The sequence below is a fragment of the Lissotriton helveticus genome, chromosome 1_1 (genome assembly GCF_964261635.1).
Source record: "Lissotriton helveticus chromosome 1_1, aLisHel1.1, whole genome shotgun sequence".
Taxonomy (NCBI): domain Eukaryota; kingdom Metazoa; phylum Chordata; class Amphibia; order Caudata; family Salamandridae; genus Lissotriton; species Lissotriton helveticus.
Window position 1 is genome coordinate 1,350,311,182 of NC_136057.1, and position 18,532 is coordinate 1,350,329,713.

Below are 18,532 nucleotides of genomic sequence, written 5' to 3' on the forward strand. Positions count from 1 at the left end.
TACATGAGTGTGGTAGTTGCAAGGAAGGTGGAGGCGGTGGCACTGGTAGTCTATACGATAGGAGAAGAGGACTAGTGCCTCTGTCTCTGGGTCTCCTCTGGGCTGACTCTGGAGAGGGAGGCCTGGAAAAGGGTTTTGCCCAAAGGAGAGTCTCCTTTTTCAAGGAAGCAACTCGGGATGTGGCGGTGGGGCCAATGGAGGTAGCTTTGCTGAGATCACAGGCATCGACTGTGGTCTAGAGCTCAACTTCTCCTTTGTCTTCAGTGCAGAGGTGGGTTTCTGTGCACAGGAAATCTTTGGTATCTTGTGCACAGGCACCAAAGATGTTTCGTCTTAAGGGTGCAGCTGCTAATGCTCTGCTCCCTTCGAGCAGCTGGGGCTGTACGGGTGATGGTGATTGACAACTTTGGCTGATGGCTTGCTCAGCTCCAAAGCCTCTAGTCGGTGCCGACCTACGCCCAATGGCGGTGGTGACCAATTGCTGGCCTTTTCCTTGGCACCTTTGCTCAGTGCTGGATCTCCTGCCTGTTCCTCTGTGCCAGGGATCTTCCCCGTGGGAAAGGTCTGCAGTGTTCGAGATGACCTGTTGCTGGATGCTCAAGTGTGCCCAGCGGCATTCCCGTTGGTACTAAAGAGTCTTCGTGGAACAGACAAGAGGCCCTGTCAAAGTCAGGGGGCAGGCATCAATTGCACATTTCAAGGTACTTTGAGTGGTAGCAAGGGCAGTTTTGGAATGGTGTCCCTTCCATCACCATCTGGCGATGGTATACTGGAGACGGTACTGTGCCCCCAAGGGGAGCTAGGCCTTTGACGTGTTGACAACATTCTATGTGCTGTGGAAATGAGTGCTCATCTGGGACAGAGAGGATGGGGTCAGAGCTCGGGTGAAACTAGTGCAATGGGATGGAGGAGTAACTGAATGGGTCAGATGAATAATGTGTTCTGGGCACTACTTCATAGCCCACTTGGTGTATGTCCGAACCCTTTGGCAAGAAGAAAAAGAAAACTAACATGGAATTGTCCCCATACGCAATGAACACTGAGAGGATAAGAAGCACCACATCTCGCGATTAAGAAGACTTCTTGAAACAAACAACTTGCAAACATCAGATGGCAAGAATATGGTAAACATATGCAACTACAGCCACACGTGTCAAGTTAATAAATAAAGTGCGCTGACAAGGCCAGCCTAGACAATGAGCATCTTGACCTAAGTGCAGCTTTTGGTTGGTTACAAGACTGTCTAGCAAGTGGCACAACGTGTGATAAGAGGGTGCAATGAAAAGCTGTTCCCCCAGGTACATAACTGACAAGAAGAGAATCATGATGGTGTCCAAAGATCTGCCTGACAACCTACTAACAAGATGACTTGCGGTTCACTTAGTTACAACCTATCTGGCCACTTAGCAAGTGTGGAGTGGCTGTTCAACACCACACGGCCTTTGCCTGCCACAAAAACTATCAGTAACTAAGTATTCATCAATGCATGAAAATTCTCATGGGTGCCATTGGCAGTGTTAGGAGTCAAAGTAGTTCCTTTTGTCTTGTGAGAGCTTACACGTAGGTTGCAGTCCCTGCATCTCTTGCTTTGTTTTACATATTCTAATTCACATTAGTCTACGGCGGTGCAATTTATATTTTCCATGTTTACCTAGATAGACTCTGGTTTTCAACTCTGAAAAAGGCACTCTGATCTTGAACATGTAAAATGGTTGTAGAAAAGAACCCACCAGAACATGGACTCTCCTAAGGACGCAAGGTACTCCATGAACAGGTCTTCGGTCACTTCCGTGCTCCCCAAATCCACCACAGAGTCAGGAGGCCCCAACAACGTACCTCCCTGCAGAGAAAGAAAGTAATATAAGGAGTGTCAGAGTGAAAAACTGACCAGACCATATAAAATCAGTCACATATGATATTGACAGACACAGAAAAAGAAAGCTAGCTTAGCAGAGTAAAATAGACTTACCGGAGGGCAGCTGGTGATGCCTCCGCTGCCATAGAAAAACTCATCCTCATAAACCACTACACCACTGTGCCTAGGAATGCAAAGGAGAGAGGGTCTGTGAATACTATATATATTGGAATATAACACCTTGGTGTGGATGGTGATAACCAAAGGCCCACTGAAAAGATCAGTCATCTCAGTGTCAAGCCTTAGGGGCAAAGATTGTCTGCGTAGCCAACTGCACCTATGCACAACACTTTTCCACACAAGTTTGTTCCTGCTTTTTCTGTTCCATAGCTTTATAACTTTTTGCAGGTAAAAACAGACTGAAAATAGGAAATATGAACTTATCTCTCCATGATATAGATTATGCAAATTAGCCACCATTTAGTTTTGGTTAGGATCTTCCCCAATAAAGAAAATCATATTCTGGTTTGCCTATAAATTTGGCACTATTTGCTGAATCTAACCAAAAACGTTTCAGTCAAGTGTGTAAATTCTAAAGTTTTGGCAAGCCAAGTTTTTTCTCACTCCATCCAGGAGATTATCCTGTCTAAGGCCAGTTCTCTGGCTAACCCAGCCTAGATGGTCAATCTTTGCAGCATATGGGCACAGTTGTTCACCCCGGCAGGTGGGTCAAGGCACCCTTTTAAGACATATGTCTCAAAAGTCACTATTATGTGCAGCGGCATTTTGCTGCCGAAGTAAGGTTTTCATGATAATAGCATGAGTGCTGTTACAGCTACAAAACCCAAAACAATTTCCTCAAAGTGGTCACTCGTGTTTATTTACGCAAACCTTAAAGTGTGCCTCTGAAGCAAGGGCTCGACACACTGAGCTGTCACGCCTCTTACGTCTCTATTCAAATGCACTGTATTCATTTCTAGAAAGCACAGTTGTATAGTGAGATTGATGGATGTTTTGTGGCACCCAAGGACAAACGTGGAAAGGACCCTTTCAAGGGCAAGGGGGAATTTCGGGTCCAAGCATGTTCAGCCTTGGCTCCAACACTATATTATATACTTGTAGGGATAATAATCTATTGTTTAAATCAATATTTAAGTCCTACAAGGCTGGGAGACAGAAAATGAGTGTAGGTTGTAACATTGGAAGGGTCCACAGGGCAGCATGTCATCGTATATACCAGTGGGTCAGTGCAAGGAAGGTACTCCCCACCCCCAACTCGATAAAGGAGCGCCTTAGACTACACTCACCAGATGCCATCCAGCTGTTTTCCTGTAGAGAAAAGAGAGAAGGGAATGAGAAAAAATAATGAAACATGGCACATGGATTCGAAAGACACATCATCAGGGCCACTATAATTAAGTGACAGGGAAAGGCTAAATTAAGCAGCAATGTTGACAAACGTTTGCAGCAAAAGAAGGCAAGTTATGCAGTGTAATGTGGCATATTTTGTGATTGTATTACTTCATTATTGTGTAATTTTGGCACAGTAACACTGTTTGGGCAAAGGTTTCACTTTATTAGCACCAGTTTAACACCGAAATACAGCAATAAGCAACTAAAAGGTGACTAGTCAACCTTAGCGAACAGCCTTCCACTGACAGAAACGCATGCCACAACAGTATTAGTAACTTTTAATCCGCTTGAGCTAGAAACAATTTTTTGTTTGTTTAAATCTGCACATTATACAGCAGATGATGGATTAGGTGGCAAATGCGTCAAATCCATAATTATGCCGACAACACCCCATCCGCAGAATTGCATGATTCTAGTGACCATGCACATAATCAATCAGGGGCATAACACAGGCCCCTGCAGCCTCACCCTCCAGGGGGCCCCATCAGTACCGCACTTCTGCTGGGGAGCTCTAGATTGAGTCCGGATGGGGCCCCTTCATTGTACCCTGCAGGGGGGTCCCCCTCAAGGTTCATTACGCCACTGTTTTCAATACAGGTGCAAAACAAGCTGTGAACGTATGAAGGCAGAAGTAAAGACCTGGGACTATTTACCACTCAACTATGTAGTCAATGAGACCTTTAGCAGGTCCCAGATAATAAGCAGAGAGCTTGTGGTAGAACGATTGGCCCTCAGTCCCCTCCTCCTTCTCATGACACCCTATCGCCTTCTCCAGACTCTCCTATCTATCCTCGGCCATCTCCTTTTCATGACCATCACAGACCCCTTCCTTAACATGAAACTCAGACACCTCCTTTCTCCTACTGCTTAGCGTTGCATGTCATTGAGAAAGAGGCAGACATCCTGCTGGGATGTCATACAGCTGAAGAACTGGGCCTCATGTCTTTTGCCAGGAACATGCAGGCATACCGGGTAGACAAACTGCCAGTTACCAGATTTGTTCAAGAGACTAGGATGCCTGCGTGCCCCGCCCATCACTTCACACGTTAAGTCAAGCCAGTGGTCCTACACCATCGCCGTGTGCGGTTCCTCTTGCAGCCGTTGGTGGAACAGGAACTCGACAAGCTTGAGGGATGTTGAGAAAGTATTGGGCCCGACTCCCTTGGTGTTATCGATGGCGATTGCCAAGAAACCTAAACAACCAGGTACGGTGAGGCTGTATATTGACATACGTCTTCCAAACCCGGCCAACAAGAAGGAGAGGCACACCACTCCTACAATGGACAATATTTTAGCTGATCTGAACGGGGCCAGATAGTTTTCTAAATTAGACCTCAACGCTGGAGATCACCAACTCCAACTAGCAGAAGAGAGCTGATACACAACATACTCTACGCACCTGGGTCTGCGAAGATACAAGCAGCTAAATTTTGGGGTATCATCCGTAGCAGAGGTATTCCATAATGTGATAAAAGAGGTGCTGTCTGGTCTACAAGGCATCATGAATGTCAGTGATGACATTTCGATCTATTCTGCCACCACAGAAGAACATCACCAATGCCTGCGAGCCAACCTAAAACGCCTGTAGTGTGGGAGAAAGGCATAACCCTCCATCTGTAGATATGGCAAAACCCTCCATCTGTAGATATGCTCTTTCTTCCAAATCAACATTAATTATTTGGCTATATGTTCAGTCAAGGGGGGGTGCTGGTCGATTCGAGGAAATTACAGGCCATCAAGCAAGCACCCGACCCTGCAATGCCTCGGAGGTTTGCAGTTTCTTAGGAATGGCCACATACTGTGGCCAATTCATTCCCAATCAGGCGCTATTGCAGAGCCACAGAGGGCTTTTACAAAAGTTGATGCTCGCTGGGTATGGGGGCCAAATGAGGAGGAGGCGTTCCAGAAGGTCAAGACAACAATACTGAGCAAACCAACAATGCTTTGACCCAAAGAAGAGGACAGAGCTAATACTAGCCAGCAACCCAATTGGCCTGGGGGCAGTACTCACACAGGAAGTGGAGCAAGGAAGGTAGGCACCTCTGGCATTTGCAAGCAGAGCCCTCACTCCAATGGAGGCGAGATATGCTCAAATCAAGAGGGAAGTCCTTGCCATCAAGCGGCATGTGGCCTTTTTCCATCTACACCTCTGTGGGTGATCATTCTGTGTGATCATCATCCACTTGTACCTTTGTTCCTGGGTACTCCCCACCCATCCCCCACCTCGCATTCAACGGTGGGCGATTCAGCTACAGCGCTATCAATTCCAAGTGATCCACAGACAAGAGTCCAAAATTCCAGCTGACTTCCTTTCTTGTCATCTGCCCCAAGTGAATGGTGAAGCGGTGGAGGACGCTGATCGGACAGGAGTACATCTGCCTGGTGTCTCAAGGCCCTTGCCCGAAAGCACTGAATGTGCCAGAAGTTGGGGAAGCGACCGCTGGAAAATCAGTTTTGAAAAAGGTCAGAAACACACTACAATAAGGATCTTAGCATGCCTTCCTCTAAAATGCAAACAGTTGGAGTGGCCCGGACAAGGAATGCCTCACACAGCTGTGGAGCAGACGGCATGAGCTCAGTGCCACTCCTGAGGATCTGGTTCTACAAGGTCACTGGCTAGTGAGCCAAAAAGGTTTGGCAAGGCGAGTGGCAAAGCTAGCCCCCAGAGGACATCAGGGGACGGCAAAGATGAAGGCTCATCTGTGGTAGAAAGTGTGGCTCCCAAGACTGGAAGCAGTAGTGGATGATCTGATACAGCAGTGTCCAGCATGTCAGATAACTAGCAGCCCCAAATTGCCAGCCCCTATCATTACTGAAGAGCCAGGAGATAACTCTCTGTACCAAAGTAAGCACAGATTATGGCAGTTTCCCTGATGGAAGACTCACCATGGTCATCCTGGACAGCCATTCAAAATATCCTATTGTAGAGCTTGTCGAATCGAAGCCTTTTGTAAACGTGGCACCAGACATAGAAAAGGTATTTGCCCTGTTCGACCTTCCCGATAAATTTAAAACAGCAAACGGTCCTCCATTTCAGGGGTTTACGTTCCAAGATCTGCTCACATCTTGGCATTAGACATCACAGCATTACCCCCACAGTGGCCACAAGCGAATGGGGAGGTCAGGCGCTTCATGCAGACACTGAACAACACGCATCGCCATGCATGAAGGAACCAGCCCAGATGTCAGCCTGCATCGGTTCCGAGGGGAAATACAAAGGAACACCACATTGCACTACTCAATGCCCCCCATGAGCTTTGATGCTAAAATGGCACAGAAGCGGCATGATTCCTGTACATCTGGAACGGACAACCAGGGAATGATCCAGATGGGTCTCAGAACAGGCGATGCCAAAATAATACTGGGGAAAGTATTCACTGGAGAGCAGCCTCAAGACAGTTGGAGAATGGAGATCATGTACTCCTAAGAGACTGCAGGCCTGGATGGAAGTTCAGGACACCATTTGAACCAGGAGTATCAGAAACAGTGAGAGTGGAAGGCACGATGATGTCAGCTAAAAAGGGAGAGGAGACAGTTGTAGGAGAGTAGGATCTGCTTACTATGGTTACCCCCACTTTTTGCTGGTGTTTCACTGTTTTTCGACTTTAGTCTGGCTGGGGCCCTGCTACTTCCTCTCTAAAATGATTGCATGTACTTTAGGTATGCTCCAGATTGGTTACTGCGTTACCCTTGTGAGTACCTAGATTATGGTACCTTAGGTACTAAGGACATAGGTACCCCAGAGGCCTACCAGGGGCTGAAGCATGTATTATGCCACTCCTGGGAAGCCTTCCAAAATGGCACCACAGGTCTGCTACTGCAGCCTGGGTAAGGTGGTGCATGCACCCCTTACTAAGATATAGGTTACCTATATCTACCTTTAATCACTGACACATACAAACCTATAAGTCCCCCCTATGGCAGGCCTTATCAATCCTGAAGGCAGAGTGCTTGGTTTTGTGTGAGAGGGTGCCCATGCATGAGCATGACCCCTCTGCAGCTTTCGGAATTTATTCTCTGAAGCTGTTCTGTGATGCAGCCAGACCATATACTCTTAAGTGCATTATAACCTCGCGGTAAATGCTAACTTTGGAATGGCTGCATGGAAACATGTCATGTCGTGTTTAGTGTCAAACACTTTGGAATCCCCCCCCCCCCTCCCGCCAGTCCTGGCGGCGGGGGTAGAATTCCACCCTTCTAGAAAGAGAGACATGAACACACTGACCTAACCAGTAATAGCTTTAAGAGCCCTGGCATCCACAGACACAGGCCTGACCTCCTGCTGCTGGACGAAACTCCAGCAGGGGAGGCCTGGACAATAGGTTTCCTGTCACAGGGAGGCGTAACCACCTCCCAGACAGGCTTTAGTGTAGTGGGGCTGGGTGGGTGCATTCAGAGAATGCTTTTCAGACAGTGCTGGGGGCACACTTGGTGTCCCTGTGCATATCCCAGTTCAAACCGGTTGCAGGGGCACTCATCCCCCGCTCTGGCACGAAACTGGACAAAGGGAATGGGTGTAACCACCCCTCTTCCCAGACCCTCCCATAGGTGGGTGCCCAGAGTATGTCCAACCCCCTTTCTTAGTAGAAGTATGGGACGTCAGTCCTTGGGACTTCAGATTACACCTGGATGAAACTCTGCAACATATATCTTGGAACTTCGACATTCTACACGACTAGAAGACGTAAGAATATCCCTTGGCATAAGCACGACTCATCCTGGACATCCCTCGCCGCAGCCACATCTCTGCCCACCTGAAAGACCTGCACTCGCTCCTCGTCAACAAGAGGATCACGTTCAGACTCCTAGCCCACGCACACAAGGCTCTCCACGACATGGGCCTGAAGTACCTCAACAGCCGCCTCACATTCTACACACTCACCCGCCAGCTCCGATCCGCCAGCCTCGCCCTCGCCTCCGTCCCACGATTTCGGAAATCCACCATTGGGGGAAGATCCTTCTCCTTCCTGGCAGCCAAGACATGGAACTCCCTCCCCACTCACCTACGACTGACCCTGGACCATCTCTCCTTCAGGAAACAACTCAAGACCTGGCTGTTCGAGCAGTAGCGACCCCCACCCCCCTCAGCGCCTTGAGACCCTTACGGGTGAGTAGCGCGCTATACAAATTCGGTTGATTGATTGATTGATTGATTGGGGTCAAGGTGTTGAAATTGGCAATGTATATACACATAAGCGGCGTTCATTTGTGTTCACTGTACCTCTTGTCGTAAGCAGAATGGACATTGCAAAACACGGACTGTGTTATCCCGCCAGCATAGACCCATGCACACATATATACAACAGCCATTTTAGGTATCATGGTCTCCCTGTTCACGATCGATCGTCGGCGCACTTCCCTGACCCTGCAAGCATCCCCCACGCACCCTGGCTGCCCCCCCCCCTGCTCTCACATGCACAAGTCATGAGCCCTCCCCTCCCGCATGACTCTGTCTCTGAGAATCACACCCCGCGCCTGACCAACACCTCCTTTCCTTCCATGAATACCCCTCTTCTGATAAACCCTTTTCTCTACGCTCGATTTTCCACACTGATCCTTCCTTTCATGAATATCTCTCCTTTGATGACCTCTTCCTCTGAACCTAATTGTCTACATGGACCGCTGGTCATCCCTTAGCCTGAGGATACAGTTTATTGCCCACTACTGTATGCACTCGCCTCTCTTGAAAGGGGCTACTATTGATCATGACCTCCCCACCCCATGAGATTCGATCAGGCGCACACATTCCAAAGAATCAGCAGAACACTCAGCTGCGTGATAGCCCCCTCCTATTGTATGGAGGATCAGGGCCCCTACTGTAGCCACGTGTTGGAATTTCTTCATACTTCACAATGTCTTGATTATAATGAAGGATGTCTGTGTGCCATAAACCTGTGTATAAAAGACGAAGCCTCAGAGAAACTTGTTAGAGCACCTCCTGAAGACACTATGAGAGTGTCCGAAATGACAGGCTCTCCTCATGAGAAATAAACTCTGTTCTTGTTTTCCTGCTTCCAGTGCCCGTCTCTTTATTTGGTAATTATTTACGATGGGAACTAAGAGGCGCCTTGCGCCAGCAGCCTGGGCATCCGGTGCGTTATGGGCTGACTTTTCCACAATTGGCGTCCCAACGCGGGGTCCATCAGCGACATAAGGTCCGGTAAGAGAGGTCCAGACGATGGGGTGAACATCTAAATGATTGGAGTACACCTGCCTTGAGAGGGCCCTCGTCCGGCTGCCGATTGAATGAACTTCACCGATTCCGAACGGACCTCTCTCAAGTGACCTAATGTCCTGACTGGAATCCCACAGGAATGCTGCGGTAAAAACATGGAGAAAGAGAACGATCGGGCGCTGGAAAAAGGAAGGCGAAGAACTGTCCACACGGTCCGGTCCGGGTAAGGTTAAGTAGGACGTCTTTACGTCTAATTGGTAGGATGGCTTTATCCATCTGATTGATTGATTGATTGATTATTGATATTGGAAACGGTATTTAGATACTGGTATTGTTTATTGATTGGTTCATTTAGCCTTGGGTGCTACTTGAAGTATTGGTTCTCTTGGAGACATTCTCTGTTTGCAAACAGCGACAGATAGGAACGTCTCTCTCTCTTTGCAAATAGTGAAGGATAGGTAATGCGGACTTTTGTCCCCCATTGTAATCCGTCATACCTATTTTTCTCCCCGCTGATTGATTGGTTGCTCTGTTGCTCTTTGAGACATTCGCTGTCTACAAACGGGGAAGAATAGGAATATTCTGTCTCCCTTTGCAGATAGTGAAGGGTAGGTAATGCAGACTTTTGTCCCCATTGTAATCCGTCATACCTATTTTTCTCCCCATTGATTGATTGTTTGATCGAACATTGAATTGTTCGAAGTTGGTTCTCTTAAGGATCTTCTCTGCCTACAAACGGGGAAGAATAGGAATATTCTCTCTCCCTTTGCAGATAGTGAAGGGTAGGTAACGCAGGCTTTTGCCCCCATTGTAACCCGTCGTGCCTATTTCGTTCCTCATTGATTGATTGGTTGTCCGAACATTGACTGTTTGGAATTGTTCTTTTTGGAGGTATTCTCTGTTTGCAAATAACATAGAAAAGAAATACTCTGTCTAGTCTTTGCAAGTAGTGAAGGGTAGGTAATGCGGACCTTTGTCCCCCGTTGTAATCTGTCATGCCTATCTACTCCCCACTGATTGATAAACCAGTTCCACCCGGACCATTTACTAGAGGTAGGTCATCTGGCCCGACCAGAGAGCACCCCTAGTGAAAAGGACATATGCAATAATAACGAAGTGATCACTGTATCCGGTTAACAGAAACTTTAGCATGAAACAAACTAGAAAGAAAGGAATAGGAAAACGAAATCAGTAGGCCACTGATGAAATTTTTATTAAATAACGAATAAGGAAACGATAACAATACTTAATGATAAAACATATGATTGTCCTAGAAACAAGAAACGTTAGAAATAAGCCCGTAATAAGAAACATGAAAATGATAAGAGAAGCCAAGCTTGACATTGCGACGGCCACGAGGCAACGAGGCTTCATCGCCCCTCACTGCTCCAAACATGTCTGTCCCACCGCCTGCCACGCCCCAATAACGGCAACCTGGGAAAGATACAAGTCAGCAGACATCCGCCCCCATTCTGGAAACTCCCAAAGTGCAACAGGTTTGCGGCTACGCCCAGCCGGAAGACGAGATCTTCAACACATGTAGGGCGGGTCCTGCTGCCAGCCGTCGGCCGGAGGTCATCGCATGAGGTGGGCCTGAGGGGAAGCCGGGGCCGACGGGATCCGGCCGCGGTGGCGGCTGCGACAACGCTGGAGAGTTGTAGGGGGGAATGTCCATGCCCCCGACCCCCCCTCTCTCAGACAGTCTGGACCGTCTTCCATAAGAGGCCTGGGGGTGGAGAGGCCACTACGCGAATAGCCTGAAAACAGCACCATGCGCCAAGGTCTGTCCCCCGGATGAACCAAGGGACCCGTTCCTGGGGCCGTGGCGAAGAGCATCCGGCCACCATCAACCGGAGGCCCGGCCCGAAACGTACTAGGCGCCACTTCTTCTATAATGGCTGCGACAACCCTGGAGGGGGATGTCTTGCACATGCCTCCGATCCCCCCCCCTCGTCCTCATCACCTGGTCCGGCCATAACAAATGTCAAGCGAGACGCCGTGGGGTGCACCGGGAGGGAGAGGCGGCGCGAACGAGCCTCTCCCACCTCCCCAGGTGAAGGCTCCCCAGCTGCACCCCCAACGCTCCTCGCACCCGTCAAAGGGTTCGTCCACTGTGGCGATGCTGCGACGCCTCGCCCGGCAGGTTGGAGCCTGTCTGCTCATTTGACCCCGCGATTGCCGGTGGCTGCCGAACTCTCAAAATGGCGGTCGACCCTGCAAGAGCGGGCCCAGCATGAAGGAATGGCCCGGTCACTTGTTGACTCCACCATCACAAAAGTTCTCCACGACCTTGAAGATTCTATGAGAGCCGCGGGGGCCTCCGACCCCCGCAGAAACCCCCGATGGGGAATGACTGCCATGATTGCCCACGGAACGATGAAAATGTAGCCGCAAGACGTCGACGCTCCCATGCTGACGCCAGCCTCAGTTTGAATGACTAGAATCCTGCAGACTACAGTTCAGATCAGTTCCGGTGAAAACCCAGTATGACCCGGTAGGAAAATTGTTGCCTCCCTCCCCCCTTTGACTGATGGTTCAGACCACCGATCCTTTCTTTTGCCCTTTAACGGAACTTTTGGACTGCCGAAAGAGGCTCTGGGCCAACCACGAGTTAGTGGAGATTTAGACTATGCCTGGATCTGCCTGGTTGCACCCAAAATGGCGCTGGTACAAATGAAACTTTCAACTCCTTATTGTACCCAGATTGCTCAGCCTTGGTGTCATGGGATATGTATGTAGTTTTTAAACATATGGATTGATATAGGATGTGTACTGATTATATGTTCTGACAATGGATTGATATAGGATGTGTACTTTCAGTTTGGACAATGAATTGATATGGGATGGGTACTGATTATGTGTTCGGACAATGAAGGACAATGAATTGACATGAGATGGGTACCGATTGAACATTCGGACAATGAATTGTTGTTAAGTTTTGGCGCATAGTGATTATTGAAAGTTCGAATTTCAACGCTTATGATACTTGCTCACACTGAAGTTTTGATATGATTTTATTGTACTTGTCGCACTTTTAGTATGAAATCAACAACCACCGACTCCATTAGGTTTTCCACTAATAAGTATTCCCACATGTACGGTTCTAGCCAGCCCCCCTGGGTTGTAGGCCCGTATTTATGCACTGGCCTTTTTTTATTAAAGATTTTTGAAAAGCTACGTAGTTGTCACGTGTAAATTGGTACTTTCGAATAAATGACCCCTGTTTCCGATATAACTGAATTACAGGTGAAATGATTCAGCTCGATTAGTTAAGGGTTAAAAGATATAATATATAGCGATATTGCAGATATGAGGGGTCCAAGTTTTAGTTGTGTATTTTTTCCCTTTTTATACAGCCAAAAGCAACCGCTAATGATCCTGGTATTTAGCCTATGCTTTATATACTACCTGTATAAGAAAAGTCACACTAACGGTCCACCTGGGCTTGAACGCCCAGTTGGCAGGGACTGCATCCCGTGGAGATAGGCCGAGTATGCAGTAAGTAAAAGCCTTTCTGGGTTTATGCGCGCTAATGTGTCTATCAATGTAGCCCCTGCCCCCTTCTTTTTTCCTCTCTCTGCAGGTCACATTGGAATGTCGATTAATGTACGAAAATGGTGATCTAGCGGACGGAGAGACGGGAAGGAGGGTTTGATTATGGTACCTAACCGCGACAAACTCCGAATAATGCAACCAAAAATGACGTACAATAATGAATACATTCCTACGTTTAACTAAATAGGGAACGTTTAAGGAATATTCCGAGGTAAGGTTTACACAAGTATCCTCCGCCGAGAGGACTAGGAATATTGCCAATATTTAAAAACCTACTACCTCCTTTTTCGCATCCTCATAGACATGTAACTCAAAGCTGCCCCATTGTTCTCCAATTGACACCAACTGTTGTCTCGGCCTGGAAACACATTTGCTAAAATGACTCGAAAAATCCCACCGTGAGCATTAGCCCGACCAGGTTAGTTCATGACCAATTGGCAGAGGTGTAAGTGTGTGCAACCACAACATCCAGTGAAGGCAGCCGACAATCAATCAATCAATCAATCAATCAATCAATATCTCTCTCTCTCTCTCTCTCTCTCTCTCTCTCTCTCTCTCCAAATGGTTCGTTTAGAGTGCGGGCGACTCTCTCTCTGAGGGTCCCCCTGTCCCGTTCCTCTCCTTCCCACCCCCCCCTCTCTCTCTCTCTCTCTCTCTCTCTCTCTCTCTCTCACCAAATGGTTCGTTTAGAGTGCGGGCGACTCTCTCTCTGAGGGTCCCCCTGTCCCGTTCCTCTCCTTCCCCCCCCCCCTTTGTGCAAGAACGTTGTGCCCCACCGGCACGAACCTAATTGGGTCTCTTCGAACACAAAGGTGTTCGGCAAAATTGACAGGAACTAAAACGATTGTAACTTGCCATATTACTACCTCTCCTTTCTGCAAAACGATAGAACCCGAGTTGGTAATGAAAGAAAGGACAGGTCAGACGACTGACGTCCCCTAATCTGGCCTTTTTATAGGGGGACTATAACGTCAATGGTCTTCTGTTTGTCAGTTCGTCAGAAATGCGATCCCCAATGCCCAGATTGTCCCACCCCTCTGCACTTAAGTGCGGATGTCCAAAGCGTCCTCGCTTCTCCCGATTGACCCCGGCTCCATATCAGCTATCCCCGAAGCACAATTAATAACCTTGATTAACCGTCACTCCCCAAGAAAAGCATGTTTGGTCTTTGCCCCCCCTCGTGATGATAACCCCTGCTTGCAAGATTTAGCCGACCCCGAAGGGAAATGTAAGATTGTCAGTACCTAGTCCGATTTCCCCCCACGTACGTCACGAATGAACGCCGAATAGGTTTACCAATTCAGTAGAAATGCCCTCCTACATACTCCATAAGTGATGACTTCTGACTGTGATCGATGAACATATCCCCCCACCTACGCAGGATTGAGGACGGAATTGAGATGTATAAATGTCTTCTCCTGCCAATTTTTCTAAAAACTTGTTTTTTACCCATTCAAAGATACAATCACCGGAGGAGAGGAGCTGGACGTGACGCACAGCCTGGCCACAGATCATGAAGCACATGTGACCGCAACCAAAGGTGGAGCCGCAGAGCAACGAGACGCGGGACGAGGCACAACTTTCAAACTCGGCAGATGAAGGAATGAAGGGCTGCCTTGAAGCCCTCGACTTGCTGACCCACTCGTGCCTGAAGTCCCCGTCCCCTTTTGAGTCCGACTGATGGGCCTGCCTGCTCGTTGTCCTTTGCTCCCTTGGTCCCTTGGTGTGTTCAAAGATCTGGCCCCACTCCGCCCTCTCTTCCCTTGATTATTCAACAACATCACCCTTTTTTTCGCATAAACTTTTGACTATAGAATGAGGTTTTGCCACGGAAAAAGAAAGACACGCAGGTGCCCAGCTTGAGGCACCCCTAAGAAAATAAGTTAGGAAACAGGACTGTGATCTAACAGCAGAGGACTGATCGCACCCTGCAACGTGTAAGGATGAATCCGAGCTGGACCTATAGCTCCACCGCCGGTGCTCAGCAGCGCCAACAAAAGAAGACGGACTCTGTTAAAAGACATTGCGACAAAGACCCCCCCCTTCCTGAACTTTCTACCCACCCCTTGACTAGTTGCTTACATCGAACTGAATTCCTCCCTCAACTATTTTTGTTCAAATCTGTTTTTATTGTGAACACAGCGATAAGCCTACAACCCCATTTCAGGGCCGGCCGCGCAGAAAAAAAAAGACCAGTGGGCAGTATTAACCGGGGGAGGTGGAACCATTAACACAGCGCTCTGCCTACAACCCCTGGAGGGGCCGGCCGCGTGGCTTAGGGGAGAGTATAACAAGAGGTGGTCAGATGACGGCAATGCGTCGGTGTGCGGGGGAGGTGCGTACGTAAGAGAGAGCAATGGTGCCACATTTTCAAAGGCCCAACAGGGGCCGAACTGCCCCAAAGAGGGGTGGAAGCCAGAGTGGCAAGTAGGAAAGAAGAAAAGTCAGAGGAGGAGTGAGTAGTAGCGAGGTGGAGAGGGATCTGGGGGGCGTGACTGCAGTCGCCAATATGGGATGGACAGCGCAAATCGGCACTGGGGGAAGCGATTAGGTGGCTAGCCTGTTTGGGTCAGCAGGGATGAGGGCATCCTCAAACAATTGCAGGGCGCGGAGCCTGGGAGGCATGTGGCGGGCATAACTGATGGAGCACAGGTATCGCACGAGAGGTTCCCACACTGCCTTGAAGCGTATCCCCCGTGATTGTATCCGCGCCGTGAGTAGCTCCATAGTCAGGACGTGCCAGAGGCGCACGAACCAAGAGGCTATCGGCGGTGCCTCAGTCCGCTTCCAGTATAGAGCAATGAGTTGCCTGGCTGCGCCCAACATGTGAAGGGAGAGGATCCAGTCGCTGCGCGTGAGGGCCCTAAGTGTGGGGGGTCGAATGCCCAGCAGGAGTGTGCAAACCTCTTCAGGGAGGGGAAAACCCAGCACCTTCTTAATGTGACTAAGGACCTCCTTCCAAAAGACAGCTAGGGTAGGGCACGACCACCAGATGTGTACGAAGTCACCAGTCGCAGTGCCACACCTCCAGCACAGCGGCGAGGAAGTGGGGAACATTTTGCTGAGTCTCAGGGGAGTGTAGTACCATTGTGTTAGCATCTTGTACGCGTTTTCCCTCTGTGGGATGCTGCGGTAGGTTTTGGGGATGTCGTTCCAGAGCCGAGTCCATTGAGATGGCGTGATATCAGCGCCAGTCACCGACCGCCACTGCCTCTGATAGGGATGCGCAGGCGGAGCGACGGGGTGTTGCAATATGTTGTAGATCTGGGAGATGAGCCGTTTCAATCCCCCGAGGGAGCGTGCCAACTTCTCAAACGGGGTATATGCCCTGGTAGCAGCCTGATACATGTCGTCCCCCGAGAGCCAGTGGCGTAGCTGCGCATATTGTAAGCTAGCGGTGAGAGGAAGGCCAAATTCATCTCTGCAGTCCAGCCACGATTTAGGCGACCCACCAAGAAAAAGATCTCCTGCGACCCTGCAGTCTCCTTGAGTCCAACTCTCGAAGGCTCGGGTCTGGGCAGCAGGGGGAAAGTGCGGGTTACCTGCAATGGGGGTGTGCGGAGAGGGGAACGTGGTGAGGCCCTTGGGCACTGCCACTCTGTCCCATACTTCAAGAACCGTCCTTGTGGGGACCGCCATATATGCACTTCTGGAGCGCGCCACACGCGGTAGCCATGGTAGGTCCCATAATGGTGCGTCCCGTGACCACTCGGTCCATGTGGAACCAGTGCTTGTCGCTTTCGCGTGCACCCCATTCGATCACGAACCGGAGATGCGCCGCCCAATAGTAGTGGAGGAGATTCGGGCAGGCCAGTCCACCCCTGTCTCTCGGCTCCATGAGGACTTTCTGTGAGAACCGGGGCCGCTTGCCCCCCCATATGAAGGACGTGAGGTCGCGTTGGAGGGTTCTGATGCAGTGAATCGGGATCGGGGTGGGGAGGCACTGGAAGACATACAGGATGCGGGGGAGGATCGACATCTTGACAGCGTTGAGCCGCCCCAGCCAGGAAATCATCAAAGGTTTCCATTTCCGCAGGTCCGCCAGGACTTCCTTGCGGCAAGAGGCCCAGTTCCTCGGGGACCACGAGTCGAGGTGGGGCGTGAGGTCTAGACCCAGATATTGAATGTGGTCATCCGCCCAACGGTAGGGTGAGACCCCCTTCAGGAGGGAGACCTCCTCTTCGGGGATGGTGAGGTTAAGCGCCCAAGATTTGGTGTGATTAATTTTAAGGCCGGACGCCTGCTCAAACAATGAGAGGGTTTCGTGCACCGCTGGGAGGGAGACCCGAGGATTCGTAAGAGTAAGAATCAGGTCGTCCGCAAATAGCGCAACCTTGTTAGAGCGCCCTCCGTGGGGGATACCATGAATATCAGGAGTGCGCCTAATCAGCTCCGCCAATGGCTCGACCGCAAGAGCGAACAGGAGCGGCGAAAGCGGGCATCCCTGCCTCGTGCCCCTGTGGATCAAGAGCGGCGATGTCAGCTGACCGTTGACCCGAATTCTGGCCTGCGGCCCAAGGTAAGGGGCCATGCACCTGGAGATCATGATAGGGCCAAGACCAAGTTTCGTGAGGACCGCCCGTAGGAAGGTCCAGTCGACCCGGTCGAAAGCCTTTTCTGCGTCCAGCGAAAGGAGGCAGGCCGGGATTTTCCAGTGGTGCACCTTACCCACTAGGTGTGCCAGCCTGCGAACGTTGTCGGCTCCCTGACGGTCCCGTATAAATCCCACCTGGTCCGGGTTCACTAATCCCGGCATGTGCGGGTCCAGCCGCTTGGCCAGGATCTTAGTGTAGATCTTGAGATCGGTGTTAAGGAGGGCGATGGGGCGGTAGGAGGCACACAGGTCGGGATCCTTCCCAGGCTTGGGGATCAGGGCAATTTCCGCCAGGCCCATATCAGGGGATGGGCCAACGGTATCAGAGAAGGAGCTGTAGAGCCGCAGCAGATGCGGGCGGAGTTGGGTCAAGAACAGGCGATAGAAGGTCAACGGCAGGCCGTCCGGCCCCGGGGTTTTCCCCACAGGGAGGTCTTTGACCGCTTCTGTTATTTCCTCCTCCTGCAGGGGCCCCTCCAGCGTGGCCGCACAAGCAGGGGACAGTGGAGACCCCCCGAAGTCCGCGAGAACGGCCTCTCGCGCCTCCGCAGAGGTGGGCTCCTCAGCATACAGGGAGGAGTAGTAAGCGACAAATGCGGCCTGTTTGGCCTTCTCTGAGGTGGCACTGGTGCCATCCTGCCGCTTGACATTGGCAATGTGGGCCCTAGCTGCGCGTGCCCGCAGCCTGCCGGCCAATAGACGACCAACCTTGTCCCCTCCCTCGTAATACCGTTGCTTAAGCGCTAGTAGGGAGTGTTCCGCCTTGTTGGTGCGCAGGGCGCGGAGTTGCCCCCTGAGAATGGCGAGAGTTCTCTTTGACGCCCGTGAAGGGGAGTCCCGGTCCCGAGACTCCGCCTGCTTGATCTCGCTAGCCAGGTCGGTTTCCATCTGGAACGCTTCCTTCCTCCGCGCCGCCGCCAGGGAGGTGATATGGCCCCGA

General features: G+C 50.2%; 1 protein-coding gene across 1 annotated transcript in view; it reads right to left on the minus strand.

Moving 5' to 3' along the window:
• The window catches only part of DESI1 (desumoylating isopeptidase 1), an 80,279-nt gene that overhangs the window by 53,436 nt on the left and 8,311 nt on the right, over positions 1–18,532 (minus strand). Inside the window, exons 2-4 of the mRNA XM_078683201.1 lie at positions 3,163–3,184; positions 1,970–2,039; positions 1,731–1,840 (exon numbers count right to left, since the gene is read on the minus strand). Of these exons, the coding sequence (XP_078539327.1) occupies positions 1,731–1,840; positions 1,970–2,039; positions 3,163–3,184 (202 nt within the window). The remainder of the gene's footprint in view (positions 1–1,730; positions 1,841–1,969; positions 2,040–3,162; positions 3,185–18,532) is intronic.